This window comes from Myotis nattereri, assembly GCF_964212035.1.
Source record: "Myotis nattereri genome assembly, chromosome: 3".
Taxonomy (NCBI): Eukaryota; Metazoa; Chordata; class Mammalia; order Chiroptera; family Vespertilionidae; genus Myotis; species Myotis nattereri.
In genome coordinates this window covers 105,474,761-105,491,009 of record NC_138077.1, presented here as the reverse complement: position 1 = coordinate 105,491,009, position 16,249 = coordinate 105,474,761, and the positions used below count along the sequence as shown (strand labels likewise).

At 43.8% G+C, this 16,249-nt stretch overlaps 1 protein-coding gene and 1 long non-coding RNA gene across 2 annotated transcripts in view; one reads left to right on the top strand and one right to left on the bottom strand.

Annotated features, from left to right (window-relative positions):
• Window positions 1-10,763, top strand: part of LOC308516893 (transmembrane 4 L6 family member 4) — a gene marked incomplete at both ends in the record, with an annotated part of 31,112 nt that extends 20,349 nt beyond the window's left edge. The window contains 2 exons of the mRNA XM_081087982.1: window positions 7,550-7,739; window positions 10,746-10,763. Of these exons, the coding sequence (XP_080944108.1) occupies window positions 7,550-7,739; window positions 10,746-10,763 (208 nt within the window). The remainder of the gene's footprint in view (window positions 1-7,549; window positions 7,740-10,745) is intronic.
• LOC308516481 overlaps window positions 1-16,249 on the bottom strand; it is a 143,428-nt gene that overhangs the window by 123,001 nt on the left and 4,178 nt on the right. The window contains exon 2 of the long non-coding RNA XR_013995746.1: window positions 16,112-16,208. This is a non-coding gene — a long non-coding RNA (uncharacterized lncRNA). The remainder of the gene's footprint in view (window positions 1-16,111; window positions 16,209-16,249) is intronic.

Here is a 16,249-nt window from a genome sequence, read left to right as displayed (position 1 = left end):
GCTAAGCACCTCCCACCCTGCTTGTGGTGCCATGGGATGGGTGGCCCCGCTAAGGAGTGACAGATTGTCTGTGGGCCAGCAAAGGAAATGCCAACTTGGAGAAAGGACAGGAAACCAGTTTTCAAAGTACTCAGTGTTTGTCCTTCTGGCAAAGCCAGTTTTCATTCACATCACACTATGATATATTGTATGTTATTCTGTGATAGACACTGTCGTATATGTTATTTTATCTACTCCTCACAACAACTAATAGGTCCATCAATAGGTCTCAGATGAGAGAGATCTTATATAATAAAAGAGTAATGTGCAAATTGACCCTAATGGAGGAACAACTGGTCGCTATGACATGCACTGACCACCAGGGGGCAGACGCTCAATGCAGGAGCTACCCCTGGTGGTCAGTGCGCTCCCACAGGGGAAGCTCCACTCAGCCACAAGCAGGGCTGATGGCTACAAATGCAGCAGCGGTGGCAGGAGCCTCTCCTGCCTCCTCGTCAGTGCTAAGGATGTCTGACTGAGGACTCCCGGGCTGCAAGAGGGACGTCTGTCTGCCAGCTTAGGCCCAATCCCCCAGGGAGCGGGCCTAAGCTAGCAAGTGGACATCCCCCGAGGGGTCCCGGACTGCAAGAGGGCTCAGGCTGGGCAGAGGGACCTCCCTGAGTGCATGAATTTTCATGCACCAGGCCTCTAGTTTAATAATAAAAACAAAGTGTGATCAATTTTGCAGCAAGCAAGAACATTTCAGAATTCTCTACCACCTCTGCCCATTGTATGGCTTTGATTAGGCTCTAAAAGGAGAAAGGTTTGCATACCTAAACATCTACACAGTGGCTGCAAACTAGCAAATAATCAAAAGTTGCTCTATAGGGTTGTGTTACAGAACCATACCTACTATACTTTCCAGGTGACTTATAGGTAAGAGTGGTTGTGCCTGTTCATGGTTTTTCCCTCATGGCTGACTTTAGAATTTAATCCCATATACAATGAAAGTCCACTCTCTTCAAGGAGTGAAATATGGCCCAACTGGAAGGGTGGACCCAGGCAGAGTGCATCACTGCATCCCCTGCCGTCTACATCCTTCCCTCAGTGGTGCACTCTCCCTCATCCTGTAGCCCACCTTCTGAGACAGAAACTCACACTCTTTGTTGACCTATCTCCCACTACCAGCTCCAAACCTTCCCTGGGACTGTAGAGGCCCGTCTTGAGTTTCCTGCAACAATAAGTGAACCTTTGGTGCTTAGTGTTTTTCAGTTAACAAAGTACTTTCACCCACAGTGTCTCATTCGATCCTCCCCAAAAGCTTTGGGATTATGAACTCTCCTTCAGAGGATATAGCTGAGGCCCAGAGAGTTGACAAGTGACTTACCTGAAAGAATCCTGTTTCTTCATGACTGAAGTTTGAATCTAAGTTTCTGACTCCAAGTCACAGTGCTTTATCTTGAGCACAATTCATACTGATTGGCACTATTGCTTTTTGTATAAAATCCACCTAGCAGAGTTCAGGGGCCTCCTGGTTCCAGTCTTTTTTACTGGGCCAAGGACTCTTCTTATCCATCAGATCCCAATGTGTAAGCATCACAGCAGCTGTCGTCATAGCTGCAATCCTAACACATACACATCTGCTTAGGGAGTGAGAAAGAGTAATCACTGTATGAGCCCAAACAAAAGCACTCAAGACAGTTGCCAGCCACTCTTTCCTTATTACAAAATGGCAGTGGCAGCAGCTGCTTGTCCCTCCTCTTCCTTTCCCTCCTCCTCCTGTTAAGGACTAAGGGCCAAGTATTTTACACGCATTATCTCAATTAAACTTCCTAATAAATATGAGAAGAATTCTTATCCCTGAAGTAGAAAAATGAAGTTCAAAAGGTTAATTTGCTGAGGGCTCCCAGCTAGTATTTAGTAGAAAGAGAATTAATAAACCAACAAACAAAATAAAAACACTTGGCAATACCCCACTTTGTGCTGATGCTTGTCCCAGCATGCAGCAAAAGGGGACAGACACGGTCCCTGCTCTGATGATCACATGGTTACTTAGGATGACAACACAGACCACACCCTCACAATACAAAAAGGAGTGATATTGAGGAGTACAAGAAAGCTTCCTCAAGGCAGTGACTTAGGCTGCTTTCAGAAGATGAGAAGTTTGCCTTGCAGGAGGGAAGGGAAACAAGTTTCAGGCAGAGAGAAAAACAGCCCTGAGGCAACTGGGAAAGGCCTGATATGCTCAGAGAATGGCCAGAAGCTCAGGGCAAATATGGGGGAGAGGGAGAGAAGGGCACCACACAAGTGGCTGACTGAGAGGCAGGCTGGACCTGCAGGATATTAGGAGGCAGCAGAGACAGGCCATGCCCACTTGGGAGCTTCAGGACGATCATGATGGCAGCGGCATGGAGGATGACAGGAGGGCTCAGTAACTGAAGGTTGGAGTAACCATCCACATAAGACCATAAGCATCTGCCAGACAGTGGGATTGGGGCTGAAATAAGGAGGCAAGTTTCAGAGACTCTGAGATGGAATCATCAGGATTAGGTGTGAGGAGGAAGGGACCAAGCTGTACTTAGATTTCCAGCTTGGGGCACAAAATCTTCAGTGATGTAGAATTTCCCACTGTTATTTCTGAGTTTTCCTCAGAAACATTTGTTGGTAATCATGTTAAAGGAGCAAAGACAGTTAACTTTTTCTGTCATGAGAACCATACTAAGGAAGCATCCCAAAGAAGGGGAAGAAAACTGGGACACTTTGATATATGCCCTCTTGGCCTCCTTTGAAGTAAGATCTCCTCCCATCCAAAGTCTTCCTTTCTGAGACAATTGGCCACCTCTTCCTTGACCCTGAGCTGCTTGCACAGGGCATAGGGACAGCTGTGGTAGGGAAAATCAGAGGAAAGGCTGAGGACATTCAGCAGTGGGGGAGGGAAAAGGAACATAGGCAAGCACAGCACTCCTTGCCCAGACTGCAACCCTCCCTCCAAGACACAGAATTGAATTCAATTAAATGATCTGCCTGGACTTTCAGTTAAGACTGTCTGCATTTGCACTTCAAAGATTACTTATTAGCAAGGAAGCCCATAAACTGCTTGTGAACACATTCCCTAGAGCTGAGAGCTACATCACATCAGTAGGGTGAGATGGGATAGCATGGACTGTTCCCAGTTCTCAGGAAGCAAGAAACACACTGATGTTAAGAACTGGCTTTGCTCTTGGCCTGACCAGACTTAGGGTCCAGTCATACCTCGGCACATACCAATGATGTGATCTTGGGTGATAAATTCATGTCTCAGCTCTTTCTCTGTGAAAAGGGATAATAGGAAGCTCTACTTCACAGGTTCAGGCAAGAATAAAATAACAGAATGTACATAAAGCACTTGACACAACTACTGCCACATAGTGCTTGCTATACTTTCAGCCTTATTATTCACTGGAGGCCCGGTGCACAAAATTCTTGCATGGGGGGTGTCCCTAAGCTCAGCCTGCACCCTCTCCAATCTGGGACCCCTCAGAGGATGTCCCAAGGATTGGGCCTAAACCGGCAGTCAGACATCCCTCTCACAATATGGAACTGCTGGCTCCTAACCACTCACCTGCCTGTCTGCCTGATTGCCCCTAACCACTCTGCATTCCAGCCTGATAGCCCCCTAACTGCTCCCCTGCCAGCATGATTGTCCCCAACTGCCCTCCCATGCTGGTCCGATCGCCCCGAACTGCCTTCTTCTGTGGAGCTGAGGGGACTGGGGGACTCCAGCTAGATGAGGCAGGACTGAGGGGACTGGGGGACTGAGGTTGGATGAGGCTGGATGCTGCGGGGACTGGATGAGATGGGACTGAGGGGACTGGAGGACTGAGGCTGGGTGAGGCAGAGCTGAGGGGACTGGGGGACTCTGGCTGGATGAGGCGCACAGTGCCTGCTGCCCCCTGGAGGGGCTGAGGGAACTGAGCACCGCCATCTTGTGGCTGTGGGCACCGCCATCTTGTGAGGGCATGATGGTCAATTAGCACATTCCCTCTTTATTGGCTGTGGGTGCCACCATCTTTGTGAGGGCGTGGCCATCAATTAGCATATTCCCTCTTTATTAGATAGGATTTTTATGCATATAACTCACTGCTAGAAGGGGAACTTATTATTATGCATTACAACTTTCTAAAACGTATGCTTTTATAATTTGTGACTTAATTTGAATCTTTTAAAGCAGTCAAATGAAGATTCAAAGAGAATAATCTCTTTATCATGGTATACATAAACCCTGATTGGCACACTATTATGGAGGTATTTATGTATTTTATCAATCATATTTCAAATAGCCCAAGGAGATATACTTTCTAAAACAGAGGGATTTGTGTAATGGTTAAGAGAATTGGCTTTGAAGTCAGACAGAACTCAGATCAAATCCAGGCACTTACATTTCTAGCCTCAACTTTTTAATCTGTGGGTGGGTGTACGTCCATTCATTCAGTGACTATTTCCTAAAGGTGACTCTATGGCAGGTCTTGTTCAAGGAGAGCAGCATGTCCTGTTAGGGCTGGGAAGGAGATGTAAAGCAGCTGGCCCAGGGCCTTGAACACAGGCAGGGCGCAGTAGGTGCAAGCTGCTATCACTTATGGAAACTCCCTGTGCTGGAACTGGGATAGACACAGAGGACATGGTCTCTGTCCTTGTGAGTGTACAATCGGAATAGAAGACAGACAAATGGCCAGACTATGACACAGAATGCTGGGAAGCACAGAAGGGGACCAAAGCCAGGCAGAGTGGCCAGCAAAGCAGTGGGGCTCCCCTGCCCTTCCTTCAGCTGCAAGAAGTGAGTTGCATGAAATCCGTGATGCTCCATTCCGATGTTGATGGATTACTGCTGCTCCATGGGAATGCCCTTCCCAAGAGCAGGATGCTGTAAAACTCCAGCTCAGTAAACTGGCTGTACACTGCCTCAGCTCCCCTTGCTTCACAGAGTGTGGAAACATGATTAGCCCCCAGGTCCAAGGAATATGAGGTTGGAGAGTTGGGCACAGCAATCATTGCTGGCATCTCTTAGAGTCTCAGAACCTGGGAGTTTGGGGGATGGGAGAAGGGCCTGGACCAGCATCTGAGGTGGTTTGTGAGTGGGACTGAGAGGACTGCTCCAGGCACCAAACTCAATCCTTGTTTCCAAGTTCCCCGGTGAGCTGATCTCACCACCAGGAGGTGCTAAAGGCACAGTTACCTATAGCAAAACTTTTAAAAAAGGACTTTTCCACTCTCTAAAGCAGTGGTTCTCAACCTTCTGGCCCTTTAAATACAGTTCCTCATGTTGTCACCCAACCATAAAATTATTTTCGTTGCTACTTCATAACTGTAATGTTGCTACTGTTGTGAATCCTTATGTAAATATCTGATATGCAGGATGGTCTTAGGCGGCCCCTGTGAAAGGGTCCTTCGACCGCCAAAGGGCTCGCGACCCACAGGTTGAGAAACGCTGACTAAAGTGAGTTCATGAGAGCTGGGTATGGGACCATCACCTCACAAGCAGGGTGTGAGTGTGCCCACTGCACACACCTTCAGAAGAGGGAAGAACTCAGGACTGCCAATCACTTTATCTCAGGGTCTTCTCCTTACCAAACGTGCCTGGAAAATATTGTCTCCCTGTAACTTCCTATCATCATCAAGTTTAAAAACTGTAAAGAGGGATAGGACTACATGGAAAGATGCAGAACAGAAAGACGTGTGTTTAAAAAATAATAAGTACTGAAAAGAGGTCTTACACAACAATACGTACGGTGTATTATCTCAGTGACTTCTCACAACTGAGAGGTTGGTTTTAGCCTCTTTTATAGATGAAGAAACTGGTACTGCTGCTGGGAAAGGGATAAGTAACTTGTGTGAGGAATACACACTAGTAAGAGGAATGCTTGTATTCAAACCCAAGTCCATTGAAATCCAAAATACCAGACTCTTTCCTTTAGACCAGACAGCTCAGATTAAGTGAAATAATAACACTAGCATTTATTGAGACGTAACATATGCCAGACACTGTCCTAAGCACTCTACTAGAATCAAGTCTAGTATTAAGTCATTTAATCACAATAATTCTGTGATTTCATAGATAATGTTGTTCCCATTTTACAGATAAGTCACACAGCTAGTGAGCAGCTAGAACTTGTGCTCTTATGGAAAGGTCCATCGACGCTATGAACAATGTTTTATTTTTAAAGCAAGAGCAAATGCCCTTTCCTTTGTCCTTTCGACTGCTAAATGCCAAAATATCTTCCGTCCGTCCGTCATTGCAAACGTTATTCAAGTTTTTACACAGAATGTATTAAATAAGTGTGTACTGATTACTAAAAGATTCATCATGTCAAAAAGGTCTAAAAACAATAAGGTGGGTGTTGACTTAGTAGCCACATGCAGATGGAGTTTCCCATTGAGGCCTTGGGAGGATAGAGGCGGCATAGAGGAAGACGGGGAGACCAATCTGTGGCTCTGAGAATGTGAGAGGAAGGATAATGACCCAGAGGACTGACTGTTTTCCTGTGGTTGGCGTTGAAGACAGCGTGCTTCACTTTCCTCCTTCATGGCACGATGTGCGTTGTCACACAGTGGACTCCTAATATACAGTTTGTAAATGTATTGCACTTCTCCTATTTCCAAGATTTTATAAGGTCCATATTAAGGCAGCAGATTACTTAGTGCTTCTAGTTAATTAAATCTTTTTGCAAGTGGAATTCCCACATGTTGACAAAAATATACTTGAGTCAAATTTACAATTTGCTTAGAATTAGGCCTTTAAAAAAGACAAGCTCTCGCCTTTAACTATGTGACACGATTATGCTTTACATGACTTCAGATGGCCACTAAATGTGGCAGAATTTGTCAAATGTCCAAGTGGTCCCAAATCACAGTAGGTGGAACCAAGCCCAGGTGGTGAGATTCTTTTCCTGGAGTGTCTTCATTTTCCTGGCTCCCCAGTAGATACTGAATTTACCCATCCTCTCAGTCAGCTCACAAAAGTCACTCTGTCACTGAGCTCTATGACCTATGGGAACTCATTTAACCTCTCTGTGCCTCAATGTCTTTATTTGTAAAATAAAATAAAAGAAGCATAAGGCTTCTATAAGAAATAAAATAGTTATGGGTAGCTCAGTTGTTGATCATTGACCTATAAATCAGGAGGTCACGGTTCGTTTCCCAGTCAGGCTACATGCCTGTGTTGCGGGCTCAATCCCCAATGTGGGCTGTGCAGGAGTCAACCAATCAATGATTCTCTCTCATTATTGATGTTTCCTTCTCTCTCTCCCTTTCCCTTCATCTCTGAAATCAATAAAAACATATTTTTTAATTTTTTAAAAAAGAAATAAAATAGTTAATAGTTTAAAATGTTTGGAACAGGATCTTACACATAGTATATAGTCTATAGACATGTTAGGTATTGTTGTAAAAGTATTGATATTATAGGATATTTTTCTTATGGCACTTATATTTTTGGATGAAAGTATTTCAAAAGAAAAATTATTATTGTGACTTTCTAGTCTAGGTATTGCCTACATTTTACAGCTGTTTCCTTTCTTTCCCATGCCCCTGACAGGGATTACCTCAATGACAAAGCTTTATGGAGCAAGTGCAGGGAGCCCGAAAATGTGGTGTCCTGGAATCTGACCCTCTTCTCCATCCTGCTCATCATAGCAGTGGTCCAGATGCTTCTCTGCACCATCCAGGTGGTTAATGGCCTCCTGGGGACCCTGTGTGGAGACTGCCGGTGTTGTGGCTGCTGCAAGGTAAGTTGAGGTCTTTGTCCTTACTCCTCAGGATGGGAAGCCAAGGTTGGCCTCCAGCACTAGTGGAATGACAGGGTGGAGAGGGTCGCAGCTACAGAAAGCCAAAGCCAGACTGGACAGTCTGGCAGCCCCCTCTGTCAACCCAGGGAACAGTGACATTGTGTTGCTGGAACCCAGAAACTCTGTCCTCTGTGCATGTTAACATTTCCAGGCTCAAGTTGACCCAAATTTTTAGCTTCACACTCAGTCTTGGAGGCAAAGGACTGGGTATGCATTGATAAATGTGCAGTGTTGTCATGTGAAAGTCCCCAGGAAGTGGGCATGTGTCACTGTAGCGCATCACAGCCTGGCCCGAAATGTTCTCCCCATTTTCTAACTAGAGCTACAGAGTGGGCTAAAGTTGCCAAGTAGTATGCAGAACACGCTTCAAGATATTTTATTTTCTCTGTAAAAGAACAGAACATACCAATTAAAAATAAACAGCTACATTTTGATGAGATATCTGATATAAAAGAGAGAAATATTCCTAAAGTGGGGGGAAAGGAAAAGTACAAAAAGTTTAGTCTCAAAATTGATGATAAGTTATCAGCAAGGATATAAAAATAAAAATAAACCTATGGGAAGTAAGATAGTGCATTTATTTCAACTAATGACCAAACCAGATCAGACAAAGCTATTTAAATACTCAGATTGTGTAGGGGGTGGGGGGGAGGTGGGGAGGGCATAAAAAACATGGTCCTCTAATTGGAAATTGTGCAAATAAAGTAAATACACGTCTATCTACTTAACATAATATTGTAAAAATAATTCCCTAATTTTAAATAATTCAAATAATTTTCTTTAAATATTTAGCAAGCATTATATGTCTGTAAGTCAAAAGTTGTGTGTGTGTGTGTGTGTGTGCGTGTGTGTGTGTGTGTGTGACACATACAGCTACATAGAGAGGTATTCCATTGGGAAGGCTGCATCCTGCCCTTGCCTTCTGTTCCCCCAGTTCCCCCAGTTCTTCACCCAGAAAATGTTACCTAATTTCTCATATATCCTCCCAGAGTTTCTTTTTTATTGTTTTTATTTCCCTTACCTTGAAAGGATTTTATCAAAACTTATCACTAATGTTTATGAGATAGTGTTATTTAAAAAGAGCAAAATACAAAATAGATGTAGACAGGATATAAAAGTATGTAAATAAGAAAAACTAATACTTTAAATAAAAAAGACCTAAAGGAAATCCAACTAAAGTGTTAAATAATAGTTGTTTGTGGATAAGAAGGCTTTCATTTTTGTTCTTCTTCCTACTTTATATTATTCAATATGTAACCATTATATATTTTAAAATATAAAAGAGTAAACAAAAAGTTCCAGAAATCTACTGTAAAATGCATATATTATAAGTAAATTTTACTGGATATTGATTTTTTCTATAAATTTTCAATTCTATTGTGTTGTATTTAATTTTTTTTGTCAATAAACACAATTGGAGAGAAAACTACCAGTTATTCATCAAAATTATTTTTATGATAGCAGTGAGAATATTGAGCACTTGAATCTTGTGATTCCTCCTAAATGAATTCTTGCTTTCTGAATCAGCAATTTTATTTCGAACACCAATATTATTTATTTTCCTGCTTTCACACTTTATAGTTAGGTAGAAAATTTCTATTGCAAGACTTATTGAAAATACAACTGCTCTTTGAATACAAGATAGTAGTTTACTAAATCTGAGGATTATCTGTAAATATAACCACATACCCATAAATGTCAGTACATTGACTCTTTTCAGTGAGTGTCATTTACTCAAATATCATATTTTTGAAATTTTAATGAATAAATCATTGATAGGCAAAAGGCAGTAGATGGTGAATGAACCCGTTGAAATTCCCTCCCACCCTTGCTCCTTTCCTTCTTCCCTTATTTCCTTCCTTCTTCATCTTTTTATTTGGAAAACTTCAAATCTATATAAATTTCAGAAGAATACTGCAATATACACCTGATCTTTTTCACCTGGATATACAAGTTGTTCAATTTTGGCTCACTCTCTCTTTTTTAACCATTGGAAAGTATTTTGTAGACATTGTGGAACTTCACTACTAAATATTTCGGTGCACGTTAAACTCAGTCTGGTGAGGATTCCTCTCTAGTTGCCAATTTGCCTCTCAGAGAGCAGGTCAGCATTCCCACCCACCCCCCCAGTAGGTTGCTGAGGAAAGGCAGAAAGACAGAAAGACGTGGGCTCTCTCAGCAGTTATTTAATAGCTGAATTACCCACACAAGCTGCCTAACTTCTCAGAGCCATAGTTACCTCAACCACCTTTACTGAACTTCTACAGAAAGTGAGCAGAGCATATTCATTCATCCAGGCAGAAAATATTTATGAGAGGTTCCTGAGTCTGGCACAATCCTCAGAAAAAGGCAAGAAATAAAAATGTGCTTTAAAATCCAAGCCATGGCCTGGGATGAGTGACAGCTAGGCAGTCTTGGCCAAGTCAGTTGCCCTCATCTGTTTCTTTGTAAAACGTGATTGTTAGACTAACTTCCCAAAGTTGTTGACTGAGTGTCTAATATGGGGTAATTAATATACATTCATTTGAGCAGTTAAAAGACTCGGTACATTGCACTGATTGTTATTTACTAACAGCATGAAAATCAGTGAGGCAGCATAGCTTCCAGAAAAGGAACACAATCTCCGAGTTCAGCCTCCCTGGGTTCAAATCCTGGCTACTTAGCTGTGGCTTTAGAGGCATCACTTGAACTCTCTGTGCTTCTTATAGAAATTGTTTTTAATAATAACTGATGCAAAATAAAATGAAGCTTCAACTCCTATAACCTAAACACAGTCAAAAGATTAAATAAAGCTCTGAAACAAAGTCAGAATAGAATATAAATATCCAATAAGTAACCAATGAGGGGCAAGAGTAATCAGAGAAGAGGTGACAGAGAATGGAGGGAAAGGGGAGAAGTAAGCCAAAAAAATGATGTCATACTTAATTAACTTTTTCTACCTTCTAGGGAGATGGACCAGTTTAAACCTCTGCGATGACTTTCTGTTAACTCGATGGCATGTGAGAAGACATTCAAAGTAATCTCTCTTTGGGGTTGTCTGTTTCCATCTTAGCTCAACTTGGCGCTTTATGTTAACTTTGAATAAAAAAAACAGATTGCCCACATAAGTTAGATTTATAAATCTTTCAAATTAGCTTCCCGTTAGAATGGAAGAGCTGGTAAAAAGCTAATTTTTCACAACTTTTTCTTCAACAATGAAAAATGGATGTCACCTGTACTACCACACTGCTTCTTTGTATATATGGGTGTTTATGTTTATTGGAAGTTTAACATAATTGAAAGGATAAAATCACTTTAAAATGAGCAACTAAGACCAACTTTGTTGTCAAGATTTCTGGAAAAAAAGAATGACTGACCTGTCAAAAATAATTTTAATTGCTGTCCTTTGGCTAACTTGTTTGAACTAATTGTAACTACTCTTTTGAATAAGGGTTTCCTTATAAATATTACATTAAAATACTAATTCAGTGGTAAGATAATAAAGATGGTGAGTGTTTCGGGACGGAGGGGCAAAAGGTTGCTTCCTTTAATCAAACAAAAAATATGTTTTAAGAGTTGATTTTTTTTTTTAAATAACTTGTCAGCCAATGGCCCAGGGTTAAGATAATAGATATTATTAATTCTATGTGTTATATTATGACACTAAGACTTTAGTTTTATGGGTCAGGCACTAATATACAGTTAACTCCATTGTGTTGATTTAAGTTCAAACCTCAACTGCATCATATACCAGCTTGGAATCCTGTGAAAGTTACTTTCTAAGTCTCAGTTTCCCCATCTGTAAAAGGACGGTTAAGAAATGTCGAAGTCCCAAGGATGAAACCGGGAGGCCTGTGCGATTGTCCACATGGCTCGTGCACAGTGAGGACCTCAGAGGGAGTTACAAGCCAGCAAGTCTCACCTCTGCACCTGCCAAGCTCATAGGCACACTGACAATGAGGCTTCTTATAGCCGTTAACAAAGCAGTTACCAATCACCCCTGAGTGTTGGCCACTGGGGGAATCACCACTGAAGACTCGAGGAGTTACACGTCTTTTGATTTTGCCCTCACTGTAATGAGATCTCTGAGATCAGAGGTCAAATCTGGCACTCAACAGGAAGAAGGAGGAAAGGCAGGAAGTTACGCATTACGGTCTCCTTGAGGGACCTATAAATACAGAGAGAGAGAGAGAGAGAGAGAGAGAGAGAGAGAGAGAGAGAGAGAGAGTGTTTCAAATGAGTTAAGACCTCTTGTTCTCAAATGTGGCCGATCATCACAATCACCGAAGAAATGTTCTAAAATTATGATTCCTGAGCCCCAGCATAGACCTACTGCATCTGAAATCTCAGGCATGAGGCATGGATATCTATCTTTTGTGCTACTTACTTTTTAAAGCTGCTGAGTTTTAAAAACTAAAAACTAGCCACTGTGAGCAACCATTGACTAGACCACAGACTGGCAGGCACCAAGGATGAAAAGGAGTCAGACCCCACTGGGAGCTCACACTCTACAGATCACTGTTAACCCAATGTAGTATATACCGAATCCTAAAGGGTCACACCGGTAACTATGTGCCAGAAGTTCAGAGACAGCAGAGCATTGGGACTGACTCATCAACCTAAGTTCTTTGTTGAGGAAATAAGAATGTGGATGAGGCATCACTTCCTTATTTAGGGCTTTTCATTGAAACACATTTTAGAAATGAAGGTTTGCATTCATCATCAAATCCAGTTTCATTATTTTATAATTAAAGAAGTGGCACACAACTTTGATAAATGTTTACACACAAAAGCCATTTTCCAAATGCAATTACTATAAAATTGGGAAAAATAGCTTGCCCTGGATAAGAGGACTTGGAAGGAAGAGACAGGAAACAAAGGGTAAGGTTGAATGGGCCCTTCCTTTGCAGATCCTCCCATACACACACACACACACACACACACACACACACACACACACACACACCAAGGTTGGTAATAAAATTGTTCAGAAATTTTCCTTATGTGAGTTCCTAACTTGGTATTGCTTTCTTGAGTACATGATTTGTGTCTCTACAATTTGGAGTACAAAAGCACAAAGGAAAGAACAGTATCTACTCCGAGGCTACACCCCAGTGCCTAACAAGGAACCTAGCACATAGTAGGCAATCCATAGATGCGTTGTGTCAGTGGAGGTGCCCAGAGCCCACGCCATTTCTCCTACACCCTCAGGCTGAGTAAGGTAGTGCTCCTGGCCCTGAAATAAACTGTAAGAAGATTTCCATACTGAGCCAGGAAAAAAAAAGTAGGAAGTGGGCATCTGAGCTACAAATTGAACAAAGGGGCTGACATGAGCTCATGGCTCCATGACAGGCCCATGAGTATAGAAGTTTAAACTGTGTTTCCTACAACTGCATGTGGTTCCCGACTCTGAGCACATGGCACTGGGCGTTAACCTGGGCCGTTTGTGGAACTCTCCCTCTGCCTCAGTCCTACTGAGTCTATGAGCACAAGGCCAAAGGCCCACCTGGTATGTGTCTGCCCAGGAATGAGGACAGATCTGCTCTTACAGCTCAAGGAAGACACTAGGACTCTGGAGATCTCCAGTGGGGGACCAAAACCCCCAAACAAACCTGAACACCAATGGTTAGGTGGACCATCCCAACCAAATGGGATCATCGCAATTATCACATCATATCTCTTTAATGGACTAAGACCCAGGTGGTGGGAGGATATGACTGAGGAGTTTGTGTTGGCCTCAGGCAAAACACACGTGAAGTACACACAAACCCTAGGTAACTGTCTTGGCACACACCTACACGTATTGTAATCCATGGAGTTTATTCATCTAAAAGGTGAGATGGGACAAAAGTAAGAAGAGGGAAGAAGTGACAGAGGTAGAAGAAGACAAAGAGGAGAAAGAAGAACAAAATAATCCAGGGTTTAGAACAATTTATGGGAAAGGACCACTGATTGTACTCCAAGGAGAAAAAATAATCTGCCATTCTATAAAATTCTCTTGTTCTGCCCTAGCCAGTTGGCTCGGTGGATAGAGCGTCAGCATGCAGACCGAAGGGTCCCAGGTTCGATTCCAGTCAAGGGCATATACCTTGGTTGTGGGCACATCCCCAGTGGGGGCTGTGCATGAGGCAGCTGATTGATGTTTCTCTCTCATCAATGTTTCTAACTCTCTATCTCTCTCCCTTCCTCTCTATAAAAAATCAATAAAACATATATTTTTTAAAAATTCTCTTGTTCTGTGTTAGAAATGATAATAAGCTGACGCTGATCTAAACACTACATATCACTAAGGTTTAAATCAGAGATCAAATCTATATATATAAAAGGCTAAGCAACCATCTGACCAGCCATTAGGTATGATGTGCACTGACCACCAAGGGGCAGATACTCAACACAGGAGCTGCCTAGTGACAACAACTCTCGCACTCTGGGACCCTTCCAGGGATGTTGGAGAGCTAGTTTCAGCCCAATCCTGGCAGACCAAGCCAAGGGATCCCACCTGCCGGAGGGACCCTGCTCACTCCCCATATGCCCTTCAAGCCCCGGCACCGCCCAGTTGCAGCAGCCAGGGAGGGACCATGGAAGGTTGACTCTAGGGCAGCCGTGGGCAAACTATGGCCCACGGGCCAGATCCGGCCCATTTGAAATTAATAAAACTAAAAAAAAAAAGACCGTACCCTTTTATGTAATGATGTTTACTTTGAATTTATATTAGTTCACACAAACACTCCATCCATACTTTTGTTCCGGCCCTCCAGTCCAGTTTAAGAACCCATTGTGGCCCTCGAGTCAAAAAGTTTGTCCACCCCTGCTCTAGGGCATTTCTGGCCAGTCTCACCCAGTCCTGTCTTGCTGGCCACCTTCTAATTAATTTCCTTTCAATGTGCACAAATCTGTGCACCAGGACACTAATATATATATATACCCAAGTGATTGTTACAGCCGAAAGACCAGAACAATCAGAACGACCGGAATGACGAGTCAACCAGTCGCTATGATGCACACTGACCACCAGGGGACAGAAGCTCAACACAGGAGCTGACCCCTGGTGGTCAGTGTGCTCCCACAGCCAACTTTCCACGGCCCTTCCTCCCGGCCGGTCAACCTCCTGTGGTCCCTCCCCCATCAGCCAACCTCCTGCAACCCCTCTCCCCTACCCAGCCAACCTCCTGTGGACCAGGCCAACCTCCCACAAACCCTGGTCCTGCCCCTGGCTGGCCAGCCTCCTGCAGTCCCTCCCTGCTGCTGGCCGGCAGCCCCCCAATAGACCCTGATTGGGGGGGGCCAGCTGGCCAACCTCCTAGGGTCTTCCCCCTAGCTGGCCAGCCCCCTATAGGCCTTGATCACTGGCCAGGCTGAGGGACCCCACCCATGCACGAATTTGTGCACTGGGCCTCTAGTATACACAAAAATATCAAGGACTTGCCCTTAGTTAATTGCAAGAATGAGTTGCACATTCTCTAAAAGATGTGTCTTCTTGTCTGATGCTGGAGCTATACATCTACAGGGCGGGCATCAGCCACGGAAGGTGCATGTAAAGTGTGAGAGCAAGAGAAAGCTGTAACCTACAAGCATGAGCTGAGCTGACACCCACGTCAGTTCTTACTGCCTGTGGCTTCAGAGATGCAGGGCTCCTGAAGAAGCTGAAACCCTTTGCCACAGAGCTGCACAACCTCTCCCTGGCCCAGCAGTTAGAGAAGCTGGGGGAGCTGGGGAAGGTGAGGGCTGTAGGACCACCTGCTGTCCGACATCTTGAGGGAGGTGGCATGTGAGCAGCACTTGTCTGAGCCAGAGGTGCTGCTTCTTCCCTTTGCCTCCACAGCTCATAGAGCCACTCGCAGGGTGCACCCCAGCAGGAAACAGAGGAAAGGGGACTTGGGGGACTGGAGTTTGGCTTAGCCAAGTTGACAAGTTACAAAGCCACCACATGCAGTTTGCAGAAGGCAATAGGGTTTTAGTTGTGTGAGTGCATGTACTGTTTCTTAGTGTAGGTCAGGGGTTCTCATCCTCACACTTGGGACCAGATCGTTCTCTGTCAAGGGTGGGAGGGCTGTCTCATGCCCTTCAGGATGTTTCGCAGCATCCTTGGCCTCTACCTCCCAGTGCTAGTCCCAGCCTCTCCTACTCAGTTGTGATATCAATATATCTCCAGACATTGCAAGTGTGTGTCCCCAGGGGCAAACCTCCATAGCTGTGAATTGCTGGGCTGGGTCGTGTGCTGCTTGAGGAGAACAATTCATTTTTCCTCCTGGAAACCAGCAGTGCTTTGCATGTAGAATGAGCTTAGTAGTTGCTGAGCGAACACACACAGAAGTGCATGAGCAGATACTTACCCATCAGCGCAGGGACTGCACTTGAAGGAAGGTATCTGCTCCTGAAATGGTCTTCCTGCCATGGTTTTCATGACTGTTTTCATGTCTCCCATCCTATCTAATAATAGACAAACAGGGTAATTAACCATAACTCTGACA